The sequence below is a fragment of the Lupinus angustifolius genome, chromosome LG14 (assembly GCF_001865875.1).
Source record: "Lupinus angustifolius cultivar Tanjil chromosome LG14, LupAngTanjil_v1.0, whole genome shotgun sequence".
Lineage (NCBI taxonomy): Eukaryota > Viridiplantae > Streptophyta > Magnoliopsida > Fabales > Fabaceae > Lupinus > Lupinus angustifolius.
In genome coordinates, this window is record NC_032022.1 from 10993134 (window position 1) to 11011284 (window position 18151).

The 18151-nt window shown below is 35.3% G+C and overlaps 2 protein-coding genes and 1 pseudogene across 3 annotated transcripts; 2 read left to right on the forward strand and 1 right to left on the reverse strand.

The window, feature by feature from the left end:
* On the forward strand, nt 378–6198 carry LOC109327121 (protein DEFECTIVE IN MERISTEM SILENCING 3-like). Its single transcript, XM_019560166.1, has 8 exons — nt 378–524; nt 1998–2141; nt 2280–2394; nt 2893–3136; nt 3341–3532; nt 3628–3948; nt 4617–4839; nt 5614–6198. The coding sequence occupies exons 1-8, from the start codon at nt 477–479 to the stop codon at nt 5629–5631; spliced, it is 1305 nt and encodes a 434-aa protein (XP_019415711.1). The 5' UTR covers nt 378–476; the 3' UTR covers nt 5632–6198.
* On the forward strand, nt 9191–13152 carry LOC109326863 (annotated as a pseudogene).
* On the reverse strand, nt 13886–16071 carry LOC109326862 (pentatricopeptide repeat-containing protein At3g49240-like). Of its 2 annotated transcripts, XM_019559743.1 has the most exons (2): nt 14222–16071; nt 13886–14149 (listed from the first exon to the last, which is right to left on the reverse strand). In XM_019559743.1, exons 1-2 carry the CDS (start codon nt 15950–15952, stop codon nt 14030–14032), a joined length of 1851 nt encoding a protein of 616 aa, XP_019415288.1. In that variant the 5' UTR covers nt 15953–16071; the 3' UTR covers nt 13886–14029. The 2 variants fall into 2 exon arrangements, with proteins under 2 accessions (XP_019415288.1, XP_019415287.1); XM_019559742.1 differs by having other exon boundaries at nt 13886–16070.

The window sequence follows — 18151 nt, forward strand, 5'->3', positions numbered from 1 at the left end:
TAAGTTCTAAAAAAATGTATCAAATATAATCAATATGATTTAAAACATAGCAACATATATATAAGTATGTTATAGAATAACATATATATAAATGTATTAAGTTTGGAAGACATTTAAAAGTATTACACACTTAAACTTTACATACAATTTCGGTCCGGTCTAGATCAAGAGGTAAAACCAAAATCCGGACCGGACCAATCGGTCTTTAAAAAATAAATCTAACACAGTCTAAATGCATGGGTTTTTGCAGTTTCGGTCTATTTTGGATCGGTTTTCAATTTTATTGTTGGACCGGTCTGGATTTGATCCCTTAGTTGCCTCGTAAGTTTAGATACAGTGACATTTGTCCGTTGTACTCGAGTGTAGCAAAAAGCCACAAAATAGAGCGAGATTAATCCATTCATAAATTTTCACGTGTGAGTGGTGACGACAACACTGAAACTTAGTCAGCGATTCAACTCAACAACTCCCGAGTCATGTTTCAACCACCACCTTCACCCGGTGCCACCACCAACCACAACCAGGTTCGTTTCTCTCTCTCCTTACTCTTTGTAGGTTACCACCGTCAATTACTTTCCCTTCTCATCACTTTTGTTAAATGGAAAAAAAGGTCTTTGAAATTCACCAATAAATTTTTTTAGGGTCTGTAATTGTTCTTCGGGTGTAAAAAAACAAAAAAGTAAGAGTAAAACCAAAATAGTTATTGAAATCTTTTGCATGACCAAATTTGCTCCGAACAAAAATAAAATCTTAAAATAGTGTTTGGAAATTTTATGCATGGGACAAATTGGCCCTGAAAAAAAAACAGAGTCACCAACTCGTTCTTAAAGAAATTGGTCCCTGGAAATTTTGATTACATCTAATTTAGTTCAAGCTTCTAGGATTAAATTGTACCATGAAAGAAATTTAAAGGATCAATTGTCTCATGGAAGAAGTTTTCAGGGACCATTTTTTTACTTTATTTTTTCGAGGGGTCAAATTTGGTCCTGCGATAAATTTCAGAGACCAATTTGGGCCTTTACTCTGAAAATAAAGCTCAATCACATTGCATTTTTTCCACTCACATTGTAGATTCTATATCATGTATAATTTGAGAGAGTCTTGGTAGCCAAAGACTCGTGATTGGTCAATAAATACTCTGTCGTTACACGCTGTGATTGATTAATAAAATAACGAGCTATTAAATTTTCAATCAAATTTATTGTGTTTTGGCCCATAACAAAAGTTTGGCACGTTGAGTGGTACGAATTTCACAAATTATAAGACAACTATGTAAACCCTTCCCGAGACATCGAGCTATAATTCCCATATGAGGATTAGACCTTCTGGGTGTGCCCAGACTAGTCTGAATCAAGCTGGGAAGACCTCTTGAAGGGGCATAGCTCTTCCAACACTTATTTTTTTTCTGTTACCAAGGCTTCAATTTGAGATAGGAATCTAGCCCCTTGCCATTCAGACCGACAAGCGTTCTTTGCTGCTCGAATCTTCGACTGACATTGAGCTCGGCCTTATTGCTTCAAAATCTTTATTCAAATTACTCTTGTTTACCTTTAAAACTCCACATTGTTTTCATCGGTCATTATCTCATCATAGCTGCCTGCTTTTCATGGAAGCAAATAATTAAAAAGAATTTTTTTGGCCATATTCCTATCGGTAGATTGCGTCATGCAATTTGGGTTAACTGACTTAAATTTATCTGAAACTCATCGGAACATAGGGAAGTACACTTACATTGTTCTGTGTTTCTATATCTATTATCTAATAAAAGTTATGATGAAGATAAAGTGAGGAAGAAAATTAATTATTATATTTGTATGTACTTCAACAGCTTATTTATATGCCGTTAAACTCTCCTATCATATCCCTCTAATAAATACTGAATTAATGCTCATTCATTTGGGGTGGTCCAGCAATCTACCTACTGAAGCAGCAATGATTTTTAATGCGTGTAAGTATTATGGTGTATTTATTAAAGTGAATAAGTTCTATTTGTGCAGCATTCTGTTCTTCCGACACCACTATCCATCCAAGGATCTACAGCATTGGTGCCGGTGAATTTAAATGCAAACACTGGTAATGGTCAGGAAGGTGTGCAAGATGAAGGTTTTGTACAAGCACAGGCCATCGTCCAACATTCCCAGGTTATATATATTTTATGCTGTTTTACCATGTACTATTGTTGCTTTTATCAACCAAAAAGGATGAGTTATTTTTTTTCTCTACCAATGGAGTGATGCTGGTTTATTCAAACTGACTCCATACCTATGTAATACTTCCAGAAACTGCAAGATGATCTACGTATTTTAGGGATGAAAATTAAGCAGCATGAGGACAACCTAAATCGATTGAACACTGAAAGAAGCCAATTGGACGAATGCATTCTTCATTTGCAAGGTAATCTGTTTGGTAGGCATTTTTACTCTATCTTTGTATGGCAAGTGGATAAAAGCAAGTTATTAAAATGTCCATGATCCTGTTCTGTAAGGCACATAAGTGAATCGATGTTGCAAGCTTTCATGTCCTTTTATGCAATTGAAAGGTACATATTCCAATGAAGACATAGTAAAATGTTAGTGATGCAGTTGTTGGTCACGGAGGATTCTGAAGGGCCCCACTAATTTTATCTATTTATTTAATCGTTTTTACTTTTAGATATAATCATATTATGTTTCTGGAGCCCTGCTGATATTACAGCTTACGATATGTATATACTGAAAAGTAGAAGTGCATATATTAAGTCCAGTAATTTGGTATGGATAGGATGCAATAAAATTTTAACTTCTTGAACATTTTTCTTCTCTGTGCAACTACTCTCTTATTCTCTTTATATATTAATTCTTCATTAATGAAGAATAAGTATCATTTAGGTATTTATTTTCCTTTTTTTCATAGCTGCTATTGGGGATATCCAGTCTTCAAGTACACCCAAGATTGGTAACGGGGTCGGGAACAACCCCAACCCTACGGGTGATGAGGAGATAAATAAACAGATATTGAAGCATGAAAAATCTGCTGCTGGTATCTTTTGCCAACTGAAGACTCGTCATGGAACCCAGGCTTCTAATCTTCCATTGACAAAGGACGTTGTGGGCGTTGTTGCTACACTGGGAAAAGTTGAGGATGATAATCTTAGCAGGTACATTTAGGATATAGATTTTCTTTTCGGCTAGTTAAATTAGGAACCATGTAATCTTCTCGTATTTCTTCAGCCTCAATGGCATTATCATTAAAACAAGATGAAAAACAATTTATTTTTTCTTTATTGCTAATTTCATGAAATATCTATGAGAGTATATATGTATGCATTCTGGTAGCTTAACTGAACCTATTTGGAATGCAGACTTTTGTCAGACTTTATAGGAGTGGAGTATATGCTGGCAATTGTTTGTAGAACTCATGAAGGGGTTAAAGCTCTTGAAATGTATGATAATGAAGGTTTCATAAATAAGAGCTCTGGTCTACACGGGCTAGGTGCTTCTATTGGAAGGGCTTTGGATGGTCGATTTGAAGTGATATGCCTTGAATCTCTGAGGCACGACCACAAGATTCTTGTGTGTTTGTCTTTCATTTGTGGCTGTGGATAAATTAGTTTTTTTTTTAACTTTTCCCTTTTCTTTTCTTGTTTAGGCCTTATCCTGGTAAATACGTGGTTGATGACCCACAACGGAAACTGGACATTTTAAGCCCACGATTACCCAATGGGAAGTCTCCAGCTGGATTTCTTGGCTTTGCTGTGAATATGATTAATATTGACAGCTCAAACCTATTTTATGTTACTCCTAATGGTTATGGCCTCAGAGAAACTCTGTTCTATAATCTTTTTTCCCGTCTCCAAGTATATAAGACAAGGGCAGAAATGATACAAGCATTCCCTTGCATAACTGATGGCGCTCTTTCTTTAGATGGAGGAGTGGTTAAGAGTTGCGGTGTATTTTCCTTGGGAAATAGGTATGAGGTTGAATGGCATATTATAGTTACATTACATTATATATATAAAAAAATTAGTATTTTTTGAAAATTATTTGACAGGTCAAAACCTTACATTATGCCATCCTAGGAACTGGAATAACTTTAGTGTTCTCCAATTTAGAAAGAAAACATTATGTTATATTAGTGGGAGAATAAAGATCTTCAATAACTTAAGATGTGGTTCTGATGGATTAACTTTAGTTTACAAGAATAATGCTATGCATAATAGGGTCTAACAATGTCAACCATATCTATCATTTATTAGACTTTGTAGAGAAACTCGTATGGTGTAAAATATGTAAGTCTAGACATGTCACACAAAATGGAACCTCAGTGGAGAATAATTGAACCTTGTAAATTTAAGGTTTGTATGTTCTCGCTTTGAATACATTTTCTGGTTTAATGATGAAGAACTGTTTTATTTTCAAATCAGTTTAAAAATCTTTTTTCTAGAATGAGCTTCATTTTAGAAGCATCATAGTGTTGTTTGTTGTAATTTTTCCCGGAAGAAATGCACTAATCAAAGATGTCATTTTGAAAAATATTATCGATCTCTACTCTCTAAAATCTGGTTACCTGTTAGTTATTAATACTAATTGTTTTCCTTTCTGGAATTCCTTTTTTTTGGCTGCGTGTACTGGATGCAGTGAAGATGTGCATGTGAGATTTCCTAGCCCAGACAGTTCAATGGGGTCTGATATCAAAATTGAAACTGAGAGGAAAATGAAGGATGTGAAATTGAAGAAGGAAAAGATTCTGGAGGAATTAAAAAGGGAGCGAACTTTGTTGGACATGGCAAAGTTCAATTTCAATAAAATGAAGAGCGATTTTGTGAAGTTTTTGGCACATAGTAATTCATATGCAACTCAGGTAACTTTTCTCTCTGGAATTTGGAATTTTAATCCTAGTTGATTTATAAAACCATGAATTTGATTTGAATGTATGTTGTATTTAATGCATTCGTTTATTGTTTTAACCATATCCTACTTGTTTTGGTTGTGTCAGAACAGTTTCAATTACTTTAATATTTTATAATCATTTACTATTATTAAGGGCACTGTTCTTAAGTGTTCTGAGAGCTACCCGAGGATGGGTGCATCCTACTGGTAAGGACCACAAACTGGTGTATCTCCAAAGCCTCTGTTCCCCATATGTGGGTTCCAGAGGTTTAAAGTGGGGCTTAGAACTTAATCAATGTCAAGTGCATTCCCTTCTCTTGTAGCCTTTATGCGTTTGTAATAATGATAAGGTGGTTAGAGTGATAGGATTAGGATATTTGGCTAGTATAAAATAAGTGATAAGTAATGATAGGAGATAGGATCCTATCCAGTGTTGTTGTACTAACGATGAGTGTTCTAGAATGATAAGCTTTTTAGTATTCAGAAGCAGTCTTGATAAAGGCTGGCTTGGCCTACGTGGGCCCGATGACCTGCTATAGGCTACAACCATCATGGTCCTGCTTGGCCAGGGAGGAAAAGAAGTTTCTTACTGATGTATGCTTATATTGCACTATGTACTTGCAAGCTTATGCCAACATCTGGTTCACATAGCTGTTTCAAGCTTTCCTTTAATTTAGCTTTAAATCTTGAACTTGGACCTTGCTCTCCATATTTATACGTTTCTTTCATCTAATGGTAATGTCAGGCTCAGACCACTCGATGATGGGATTAAACCCGGATGCAAGCTAAGAAGAGCCTGCGGCAGTAGCAACTTCTTTCTGTACTTGACCTTGTAGCTCATATAAATTTTGTAATCTGGCTTTGTAAGGAGAATGTTCTCATTCTGATTTCTCGAATTAGAAGATAAGCTGGAGCAGGACTCTCTTTGGTTCATGCTTGGTGTTTCTTCAAGTTCTGTTGTGAAGAAAAATCAGATTAGCCATCCAGTCATATTCACATTTGTGAGCTGCAATGCATGATTACCTTTTCAAGGCAAGACTTACCAGCAAGCAGAGCACCATTTTCTTGGTTCTTTTGTGTATGAGTTAACTCATTAGACTCATCTTTACTCGATGTGATTGAAGGCTGTGAATGTTGTATATCAGTTTTAGCATTTCTTATTTAGTTTTACATATTTTGGATTTAACCTTAGTTTAGTTTAATTATAGTTTTGTTTTATCCTCTTACAAATTCTTCTAATTACTAGTATTGGAGGATTTGTAGGTGAATATGGCATCTCTCAATTTTTATTCTTATTTTTTGCAAGATAACATGTCTCATTTAATTGTCTGCATCTAACAAAAAAACTCTTCAAGAATAGCATTGATTGGGATAAAAGATGATGAGTTTGACTTGGTTGGATGTATTTTATTATATAAATAAAATAAAGATAAGGATGTGGATGAGGATTTGATATATGTTATCTGTTCTAAAAATTAATAGCTAAACAAGGAAAATCATTCATAAAGAAGACAATGAGTGAAGGAGAAAAGCTAAAGTGTTTGAAGGGCTTGAAGGGTGAGAAAGGAAGACAATACAAAATAGGATTAGAGGATCAAATTTACCCGAAAGATAGTTGAGATAGCACATTTTTGTAGAAATAAATGATAGAATCTCACTTTATATGGTTTGAGCATATAAGAAGACCAAAGTTTTCAAAAGAATAGATCAAGTAGATGATAGTCTAATAATTCAGTAGAGAGGCTGATAAAAATATTAATAAAACCTTTAAAAATAGTTACAGTTATAACAACAGGGTTTATAATAGAGCACAATGTTGTTTTGTTCTATGCAGAAAAGGGTTTTTGTTCTATGCACATCACCATGCATTGTAACCACCCACTGAGTAGTGTTATAGCCGATGGGTTCAATAAAACATGCTAGCTAGCAATCACCATGGTGATAATCAAGCTTGGGTTAAGTTCCTTAGGAAGAGACTTTGCAATGTCTTTGTATGTGTTTGAATTAGTTTGGTTTATGTTAAAAATAGCTTATAATTAATAACTTTTGAAGAAAAGAGTACTGATTCTACAACAATAGTTATTTTAAAATGCACACTTAGTTTCTCATATTAGTTTTGCTCCAAAAGAAGTATGTATATACTAATGCACAGATCTTAGAAGGAAAAATTGTGATCACAATATCTGATTGCTTAATTGTGATGATTCACTGGACAATTATTGGCCACTACGGTTTTTTATATAAACCTTTTGTATGTATGCATTTGAAAGTCACCGTCCACCTTAACAAAACCATATAAAAAATCCATTAAACATATGACAGACACTTATGTGGGATAATTGTATATTAATGTGAGTGTTATTAAGACACTTTTGTAATATGAATGATATCCTCTCATCCTATGGTTAAAGAATTAATCTTTTTTTATGTGTGATTATCTTACCAACAAGTGTTACTTACAGAAATCTACCGTTGACCTTTTGGTCTTTCTGGAGATTTAACACGACCTTATACCACTAAACCAACTTCCTTTTCCTAGTATCTATTTGAGCAAAAGAAATGTGACTTTTAATTGCAATTTGGTGATGTTGTGATGAAGGAAGATCACATGTCCTATTTTAGTTGTTTTAATCGTATCCCAATCTAATTAAAGATTGTTATATAATGAAAAATAGTAATCATAAAAACATAAAATAACTTTTGTATATTACTTATTAGAATGTGATTAATTTATGATATGGGAATGAGAACTTTTTAGAAGAAATGATCCTTTTATACTTTTTCTATCCAAACAAATCTCCAACAACATTGATTTCTTCCTGCATACTACATTACATCACCAGATGGCAACTCTCTATTGATTCTTTCTCTTTCAAATAAAAATAACTTTCATCATTAGTGCTAAAGTCTCTTTCTCTAGTGACTTTTATACTCAAAAGTTGGTGAGAGGACAGAATAACAATGACATAAAAATAAGAGCTAAATATTTGGTGATGTCAATTTGTATGCAGTGATTATTAGTGAATAAGAGATTCATCACATGATTATGGCCTTGCATCTACATGAATAAGATATCCCCTCTTGCTCTTCCATATTAAGTTGCCTTATGGTTCAATTTTATTAACAAAACTGGTTCTATTCTTAATCAACCTATAACTGTAAAATGAATTTAAAAACATAATTATTAGTTGTAACTTGTAAGTGTAGTAAAAAATATTTTAATTTATAGACTTCTAAATTGGTGGGAGAGACTTTATATTTAAAGATGCATAATATATACTAAAGATGATGAACACTGTCATCATATATGGCCAAAATCTTTCATGTCAAATCATCAAGAAGAATATAGATAAAACTAGAGCGGAAATGTACCTTAATATATTCATAGAGAATATGGTGAATGAACCTTATACCAATGTCATTGCATGCAACCACATGTTCATATAGAATATATAAGTTCTTTGATCTTCCAATTCTAGATCACCCTTAGCCTTAGTTTCTCTTCTAATGGGAGGAAGATAATAACTTATATATATTTTGGTTCATATTGTTTTGTGTTGTCTACAATTGGGGACCATAATCCCTATTTGTAAGACAAACATTCCCTTTCATTAAGGGTGATATCTTTTCAATTTTCTTATTTCTTATTTTTGTCTATCATAAAAATAGAAATAAAACTTTAGGTATTTACACAATAATTTTCATGACAATTATGTCTATAACTATATACTTTACTTGAAATTAGTATGACTACTTAAAATAATAATTCTAAACACATATAAACACCACATGTGACCCAAAATTCCTTATGGTAAGTGTGTAACCACAACATTTTTGTTTAGTTGTATAACCTTATTTTGGTAAATCATACAAATAAAAGTGATGGCAACATTCGAGTATAAAGAACATAGTTGTATTGGCCTGGTTGTTAGGTAAATAAGTTTTTTAAGCATCATAGCAGATATTCAATTTTGTTGAAGAAAAAAATACATAAATATTACACACATACAGAAATTACAGCTTGAAAGTAAATTTAAGAAAAAACAGCGGTTAAGGTTTTTTTTTTAGTAAGAATCCAAGAGAATATCAAATGAAGATCACCCTATCTCATATTAGTATTCCAACCCTGCTTTCAGATAATAAATTGATACATCATTTAAAAATTTCACTACTAATAAAAAATATATAATTCCTTGTGATATTTCTTTTCCTTTCCATGACACTATATTATTGGGCAAGATTATGCACAGGTGCTCCATCACCTGGTATGACACATTAATTTAGTGTCTGAGAGGTTATATATTCAAAGTTTCAAACCCTCTCTCTCTACCACATTAAACAACGTAGAAAAAGAGAGAGAGAGAGAAACAACAAAGAAAGGAACCTTTTCTTCTTTCTCACAAAGGAGTTTGGTTTGTCGGAATCCACCCATTAATTGTCATCGTCGATGTCCATCGTCCTCAATTTCCTTCTCATATTCTCCTCCTTTTCCCTTTAGAATTCTCCCAAAGGGGAAAAGGAATTAAGAGAATTGAGGGGAAAGAAAATTTTGAAAAGGGGTGGAATGGCTAGGTAATTAATTCGTTGAAAAATTCGATTTTGATAATTGGGTATTTCTCAAAATTTGTTTTTTCCTTCATTGGTGAAAGGGTTTGGTGATTTCATGGATTTGGATAGTATTGAGTGTGTGTCATTCTCTGATGGCATGGATGAAGATGAGATCCATCTTCTCCATCATCACTCTGAGTTTTCTTCCACAAAACCTCGCAATGGAAGTACCAATCACAATAATTCTATGGTTCCCACGGTCATTGCTCCTGCAACCAGCGTCCATGAATTGCTGGAGTGCCCTGTTTGTACCAATTCAATGTACCCTCCAATTCACCAGGTTAGTTTTTTTCACAAATTTTCATATTTTGTATTTTATTTTTTGGGTAATGATTTTTATATCATTAATCATATGTTAGATACAAACCAACAAGGCGTTGGTCTAGTGGTGTAAGGCCATGTTAGATCCCGAGAATGACCAAAAGGTCAATTGTTCGATTCCTGGGGGCCACGCTTCTTGGGAGGGGCAACCACGCATCCCGGAAGGGATTAGTTCCTTACCATAGAGCGAGGGGATACTCTTGGTAGTACAAAAAAAAATGTCGGCTATAACTTGTTTTGATAAATTTAATGATTTGTGGAAAGAATTGAGTGGATTTGCTTAAGCAGATTTTAGTTTTTGATGGGTTTCTTGGACGTGAGGGTTGTGGGATGAGGACATGTTCCTTAATTAGGTTTGGTTTTGAAGTTTGGATTTTCATTACATGGGGAAAACATTACAATCAATTTATAATTGCATATCTGGTTTTGGATGGAATTGATTACTCTTCAATGATGATTGTGGAGTGATGACAATATATGAAAATTGTTTGTAGTAAGGTGTCATCCAGGAGTTACTGTTTTGGCAAGGGAAAACTCCTTGGTGCAGTTTAACACTTCCTTTCTGCTTACTAATTACAAATTGTTTGTTTGTCTTCGTACTCAATGTTTCCGGTTCTAGATATATCCACGCCTTAGAGGGAAGGTTGATTTTAGGGTTATTTACATATTCTGCTTTCAAGCATTTAGTAATGTATTTGGGTTTTTATGTGTTAGTTAACGAGAGAGTTCTGATCTCTATAGCATGTTCACTTGTTTCTCATGGGAGCAAGTTCCAAAAAATGTAACAAGTATTTGTTTATTACATTTCGCCTGTTAAAAATGATTCAGGTTTGGTATGTTTTCATAGTTTCAGGATGCCTGTGATACTGTAATGTGTTTAGAATATATGTCATGCTGGTGTCACATCTAGATGCATTGGCTCGGTCAAAACTTACTGATAATGTTGAAAGTGATTAATCAATTTTTTGGTAATTATACCTGAAAATGGGACCCACTAAATGTATATAAGTTTCGTCTGAAACTTAATAGGATAGGTATAATGTTACATTGGTCATGGAAGTTTAATCAACAACTTCTTAATAATGAGATCTAAGTGTTGAAAGTGGTGATGAATTTCCTATGTTGGCATTCTCCATTAGGATGAGCAGAATGAATGGAACATTAAATTATAATTTCACCTCGGAGGATGTAGTAACCTTGAAAGAACATGTTATAAATTTGACACTGAATAAGTTTCCATTCAGAATATGTTTGTTGCTGTAGCTTTAGTTGTTAAACAAGCTAGGTCTGGACTCTTACATATAAGCTCCCTGACTCAACATTTGCTTAAGTTTTTTAAATTTTGCTAACCATTGCCATAAGGGCGATGTTAAGGAACTAAAAATGTAAAGTCGGGCTTGGAAAACTTAAATGTTGACTTTTAATATGTTAAATGTACCACTTCCTAATGTAAACTCTGCATTTTTGGGTTCCTTACACTTTGCCCTAAGGGCAATGGTTAGCAAAAACCCTTTTTAAATTAGTTATAACTTCTTGAGTGGGGAGGGAAACAAGGGGGAGGAGAACCAGTATCTAACACATGAAAACCAGCAACATGAACTCAAACAAAAAGAGCAAAACATCAGCTTAAAGGGAATACCAATCCCTTTGCATGTCTAAATAAGAGGCTCTGAAACCCATGGAGGCTGGAAAAGTATGTCCATGCTGAAAAGGATAAGGGGTGGACTAGTGCATGAGGCTCCCATCTAGTGGGGTCTCACAAGGGTAGATGTACGCAACCTTACCTTGCAATCGAAGAGACTGTTTGTAGGATTTAAGCCTATGATATGCACATCCTTTTCCCCTATCTTTAGCTAATCTTTGTTCTGAAAATCTTGTGTTATGTGTGCTATACTTCATCTTGTCATGATTGAAACTTAAAAAAGTGTAGATTTACCAAAATGGGGGGAATGTAACAGTTAGCTTCTTTGCAGTGCCACAATGGCCACACGCTGTGTTCCACGTGTAAAACAAGGGTGCATAACCGATGTCCCACTTGTAGGCAAGAGCTTGGAGATATTAGGTGTCTGGCATTAGAGAAGGTAGCTGAATCACTTGAGTTACCTTGCAAGTACTACTCCCTTGGATGTCCAGAAATCTCTCCATACTACAGCAAGCTTAAGCATGAGACAGTATGCAATTTTAGGCCGTATGGTTGTCCTTATGCTGGATCAGAGTGTTCTGTTGTTGGGGATATTCCCTTCCTCGTTGCACATTTGAGGGACGATCATAAGGTGGATATGCACACAGGCTGCACATTCAACCATCGCTATGTGAAGTCAAATCCTCGTGAAGTAGAGAACGCAACCTGGATGCTCACAGTAAGTTTATCACATCATTTTATCTTACAAGGGCGAGACAGAAACTGTTCCCCTTTGTCATATATTTGCTGTTGAAAAATTTGCTTCTGGGGGTACAGTTTCTGACATTCACTATTGCCACCTATCTTATCCTCAAATGGCAAAATGCTGTTAGATGCTCATGACAAGTATTTTTTGTTATTCTCTTATGTTTCTGTTTTATACATGACTGAACCATATCGGTGGCCATTTGGTTAGTTAAACAATTCGATATTTATTTTTTCTGTTGAAGAATGATGCTATAGATAACTTTATGTTGATTCACCATCTTGCTGCAACAGGCAGTCTCATCTCAGTATATACTCCTTATTACTGCCTTTGATTCTTCTGCTTGCTAACTTGTATTTTTCGGGTAGGTATTTCATTGTTTTGGCCAATACTTCTGCCTTCATTTTGAAGCCTTCCAACTTGGCATGGCCCCTGTTTACATGGCATTCCTTCGTTTCATGGGTGACGAGAATGATGCTCGGAAGTATAGCTATAGCCTAGAGGTTGGGGGCAATGGTAGGAAACTCATGTGGGAGGGTATGCCACGAAGTGTTCGAGATAGCCACCGTAATGTCAGGGATAGTCATGATGGTCTCATTATTCAACGAAGCATGGCCCTATTCATCTCCGGTGGGGATAAGAAGGAACTGAAACTCAGAGTTACTGGAAGAATATGGAAGGAACAACAGAATCCAGATGCTAGGGTGTGCATACCAAATCTTTGTAGCTGAGATGTTCTTTGAAGCCCATTTTCAACGTTTGTGTGTTTGTGACACTCTTTTGACCTGTATTTAAGCCAACTTTCTGTATGTTGTAATAGATTAAGGCACTAAGTTGGCTTTGAAATTTTCAGTTTTCTTAAGCTGTGAAATAAGCAAGATTTTCGTCCTTTACAATTTGCTTGATCAGAATTTGACTCTGGAAACTGGAATTCGTGTTTCTTGGTCTTAACTGGGTTAAGTTTGCTGCCACAACTTGCCATCAATTCGATTGCATTACTTCAAAATTCAAATTGTAAGAGCAAGAATTCCGAAAGAACTATAACTTCTAATATAGGCTGAATTGTTAGACTTGTTTTGACATTTTCATATGTTTACAAGTTAATAGGATTTGTGTGTAAGCGTGTGTTGAGGGGGAGAGTAAAAAGGATCACTGGTAGCAGTAGTATACGCATTTGAAGCAGAAAATGCTTGGTGAAAAACTCCAATCTCCTCACATCAGCTGAAATGGCAGAATTGCAGAGGATGCTCATACACATATATAGTAAGCAATGCTAAATCGACCCAAAACTGAAGCCTAAAGATCCTCTTAATACTAAGTAAATACTGGATAAAAGAGAACATGTATTTATTGTCTTGAGAATATAGAAAGCATGCAATTCTTTCTGTAATTAGTATTAGGTGAATCTTTAGGCTATATATATATATACATGACAATGTACTTTGACACAACATAATGTGCACAGTCCACACCATAGTGTACATAATTATGTTGCTTCATCTTTCTTCCAAGGTATCAACCCTGTTGTGTTACTTGTCCACACCTATGCTTCTTCACTTGCAAATTAAGAAAGTCCATAATTTCTGGGTAAACACTTAAGTTTTTAAACATTAAACATCACAAAACCAATGGTTGATGTTGCAGCACCAATTTAAGGGGAGAGAAATTGAAATTTCATAAAAATTTAGACCCATACTCCACTAATACAAAATTGTAAATTGCATAAAAAATTCAGCAATTTAATTACATTAGAATAATCGAAAAGTTGGTAGATCCGAACTATTTTGACAGAAAAACACACTAAACTTCCTCATCCAAGCATCATGAAGCTGCAGCTTCAAGCTGTTACCTGTTCTCACTAGAACTATCACTTTTAGTCTCTCCACCAGTTGAACCCACATCTTCAGTTATTTTCTCTGCATATTCTGACTCAGCACTCTCTTCTTTAAGAGCTTGAAACTCGCCCTCTGGTTTAGACTCGGAATCCGTTTCCTTATTCCCAAACAACTTGGATGGAAGCAAAGAAGCAACTGCTGCTCTTGCACTTCTTTTAGCAGCTTCAGCTGCCTCAGCCTCCTTAGCCTTAGCTTCGGCTTTCAGCCTTTCCTTCTCCTCCATCAATTTCGCCAACTCATCTTCCCTCCCTTCTTTCCTCAACTCTACCTTAACAAACTCTTGGAACTCCTCATCAAAATCGACTCCATTGTCATCCAACAACGTATCAATGATCTGAAGCACTTCGTCCAACCTTCCTGCCTCACTTAACACCTTCATGATGAACTGATAGCTAGCAACATCCATCTTGAGCTTCTTCACCATTAGCTCAAAGAACGACTTCGCTTCATCGATCTTCCCAACCTTAACCAAACCATCAACCAACCTATTGTAAACAGCCAAGTTCGGCCTCAGTCCCGAATCCACCATCTTCTTAAAATATCCAGCTGCATCATCAGGCCTATTCTCTTTGAAGCAAGTATCCATCAACAATCCGTAAGTAACCTCGTCAGGGTTCACCCCCTTCCCCTCCATTTCTCCATAAACCTCCTCAGCTTCCAAAATCAGCCCATTGTTACACAACTGCTCAATCAAATTATTAAACGACAATGTATCGGGCCTGCACCTAAACTCCTCCGTCTTCCTAAAAACTTCAATTGCTTCCTTAAACCTCCCTTGACCACAATACCCATCCGCCATCACATTAAAACTCCCCAAATTCACTGCCAACTTCCTCGGCGGCGCATGCTCCCTCATCATCCTATCGAACAACTTTAAAGCCTCATCGAATCTCCCTTTCTTGCTCAACGCATCAAGCACCGAATTATAACCCACAACACTCATCTTCACTTTTGAATCCACCCCAACAGCTTCCTCGTAACACTCCATAGCCTCCTTCTCCATCCCCCTCAAAAAATACCCTCTCATCAAACTCCCATACACAACCCCGTCTTCCAAAACCCCTCCCAATTTCCCTTTCAGATCCTCATAAAGCTCAAAAACACGATCCGAATCCGAACCCCGGGCACACCCAAGCATCAAATAATGATAAACAAGAGGATCAGGTGCAAAACCCCTAGAATCCATTTCTTCCTTGATCTCCAAGGCACGTTCCAATTTACCATTATCAACCAAACCCTTAATCAAAATTCGATAAGTCGTGGGATTAGGGTTCATTGGAGCATCATTTACAAACTGCTTGTAATGCTCCAACGCGGTATCCGCCTTGCGGCAATCAAGATAAGTCTGGAAAATCAAATTATGAGTGACAATATTCGGCACTACCCCGGCCTGCGTTATAAACCGATGCAGCGAAAGCAAATCGGAATATTTCGACTGCCGAAGGAGCGCGTAGAGGACAGCATTAATAGTGAAGATAGTGGGACGGCAATTAGAGTAAATGGAATGGCGCGTGTACAACGCAGCCTCATCAAGGTCGTTTTCGCGGATCAGGGTGAGGATTCGGTTGTGGAGGTTGAGACGGTTACCGGTTAGAGCGGTTACATGTTCGGGGAGTTTAGGGTTGTTGGGGTTGAGGTAATAGGGCGATTGTGATTTTTGGTTGAATTGGTTTTGGGTTTGGGTTTGGCTGCGGTTGAGGGCGGAGAGAGGGGGTTCGATGCGGAGTTGGCGTTTACGGCGGCGGCGTTCAGCGGCGGCTTCTTCTGGGGAGGAGAAGGAGAGGAAGCGGAGGGAGATGGTGGAGGGTGGTTGGCGGTGGCGGTTGGTGGCGGTTCGGAGGTGGGTGAGGAAGGTGGCTTTGGAGAGAGACATGGTATGGGATAGAAAAATGGATAGGGTTCAGTGAGGGTTTAGAGTTCACTATAGAGGATGAGGATGATGAATGGAGGTGTTTGGAGTAAGAGTTAGCTTAATCCTGATCTAGGAATACGATAAAAGCCTGTTTGTTTGTTTCACATTTATTTGATACTAGCGTGTACAGGCACTTCGTGCCTGCCGACGAATATTGTGTGATACTACATATTCAATTTTTATATATTTTTTTTTTTTGTATTTATGATAATATTTAATTTAAGGTGACATATGTGGTTAATTAATGTATTGGTGGTAGTTGTTTAGGATTATATAGTTTTTTTGTAAAAATTAAATAATGTTAAGGGCAATATAGAAAATGAATTACACAATGAGGGAAGTTATTTGAAGTTTTGGCTTTATATATAGTATAGATAATCACCCAATGACCCAATCCACTTGATTTTTAGTTTGTTGTCATGATCTAAAAAATTTACAAAATAAATTAAGTTAATGAATTAAAAATGTATTTTTGCTAGCAAATTATAAATTCACATTATATTAACTATATAATATAAAAAGTGTAATATTTATGAATTGTTAATGGAAATCATTTTCTTTACTATATGAACCCTTGCACTTTTTTTTAGTAACTAGATGTCTATGTAAAATATAATACTTGTGGAACATGCAACTTGCTCTTGCTTATTCGGGTTATCTCAAATATTTTTGGACCCATACAAAAATAAATAATTACATCTCTAAGTAACTTCAGCCACACATAATTCATTTCCATCAAAATCAGATTGACTATTGTTCCTAAGTTTACTTTCAAAATTCACTCCAAAACATTTTCTGAGATGGCCTGCTTATCTTTTAGTGCATTTTAAATATAAAATGAAGGGGCATAATGTGAATTGAGATGAAATGGACTATGGTTGCTTTCAGTTAAAGAGTAGAGAAACTGATTTGAGAATCACTAGAACTTATCAACCTCCCAAAGTAAATTCCAAAACAAAAGCAAAAATATATTAGGATTTAATATGTACACTTGATAGTGTAAATGTTTTTACACTGTCAGTGAATCATATGTCGTTGATTTATCAACCATTATGAACTCTTTAACAAAAATAATACAAATTAATGGTGAATGATATGATGAGTGTAAAAAACTTTGCACTGTCAGTACACACATTTCAACTTAATACGTTAAATATAAATACATAATAACGTGTTTTCCCCTGTATCTCATATATCATAATAATAATATAATTAGATTGAAGTCGAACTGGACTTTAGAAAACATTTGAAAATCTCAATATTAAATACTATTGCCAACTAATTTCTAGCTTATTGCTAGTACGCATCATCTGTATCACCCGTAACCAGATATACCTAAGTTGGAGATTTTATCATGTACAGTGAGGGTAGGGCACTTCGGGGGACATGGATCTGCCCATATGGTGTCCCAAACCATTAATCGAATCAACAAAAACTTGTTATATTAGTTAAAAAATTAATTATTTCTTCTTTTTTTATTTTTATTTTTATTTTAATATCATTAATCCGGTTAGAATATCATTTAAGACAATAGATATTTGTTTCCTGATATGTGGCATGTGCAAGACACACTACCATAGTTAATAGGGGTCGAATTATTTTTACATAAGTAATACATGACAAATATGTTATTTTTATTCTTTTTAAATCTACTGTATTATCAATGATTATTACCCCAAGCATAAAATCATTCCACACTTTCTTGGTCGTAATATTCATTTTCTATATTATGAATGATTATTCCTCATATTGAATATCTTACTCTTCTATTTCCTGCATAGGTGGAATGATGAAACTTGGTTGTGCATCAAGGGTGTTTTTCTGGATTGGGGAGGAGTGACATATCAAAAACACATTCTCTTAATCTTACTTTAATTGCCGTCTCAATATTTTTAAGTTTTTCTTATTGATTGTTTAGAAATCAAGGTGTATGAAATATTTTTGCTTCCTTTTCTTATTGTATTGCATTGAGTAAAATGTAATAACAGTGAATATAAGTTGTTAAGGACAACTTAATTTACATTCTTATGCTAAAGTGATAATTGAAACGTGACGGATGAAATAAGTAAGAAGGAAATTAGTGGTTGACTTTTTTGGACAAAATATGTTATCCCAAACTTTGTCTCAGAGCAATGATATAGACGTAAAAATAGAAAGAAA

Excerpts from the sequence above, each read along its gene's own strand:
- LOC109327121 (XM_019560166.1), top strand. The coding sequence starts at position 477 with ATGTTTCAACCACCACCTTCACCCGGTGCCACCACCAACCACAACCAG. Across the intron at positions 2,142-2,279 it reads CCATCGTCCAACATTCCCAG|AAACTGCAAGATGATCTACG; the intron begins GTTATATATATT and ends TAATACTTCCAG. Across the intron at positions 3,533-3,627 it reads ATATGCCTTGAATCTCTGAG|GCCTTATCCTGGTAAATACG; the intron begins GCACGACCACAA and ends TTTCTTGTTTAG.
- LOC109326862 (XM_019559742.1), bottom strand. The coding sequence starts at position 15,952 with ATGTCTCTCTCCAAAGCCACCTTCCTCACCCACCTCCGAACCGCCACC.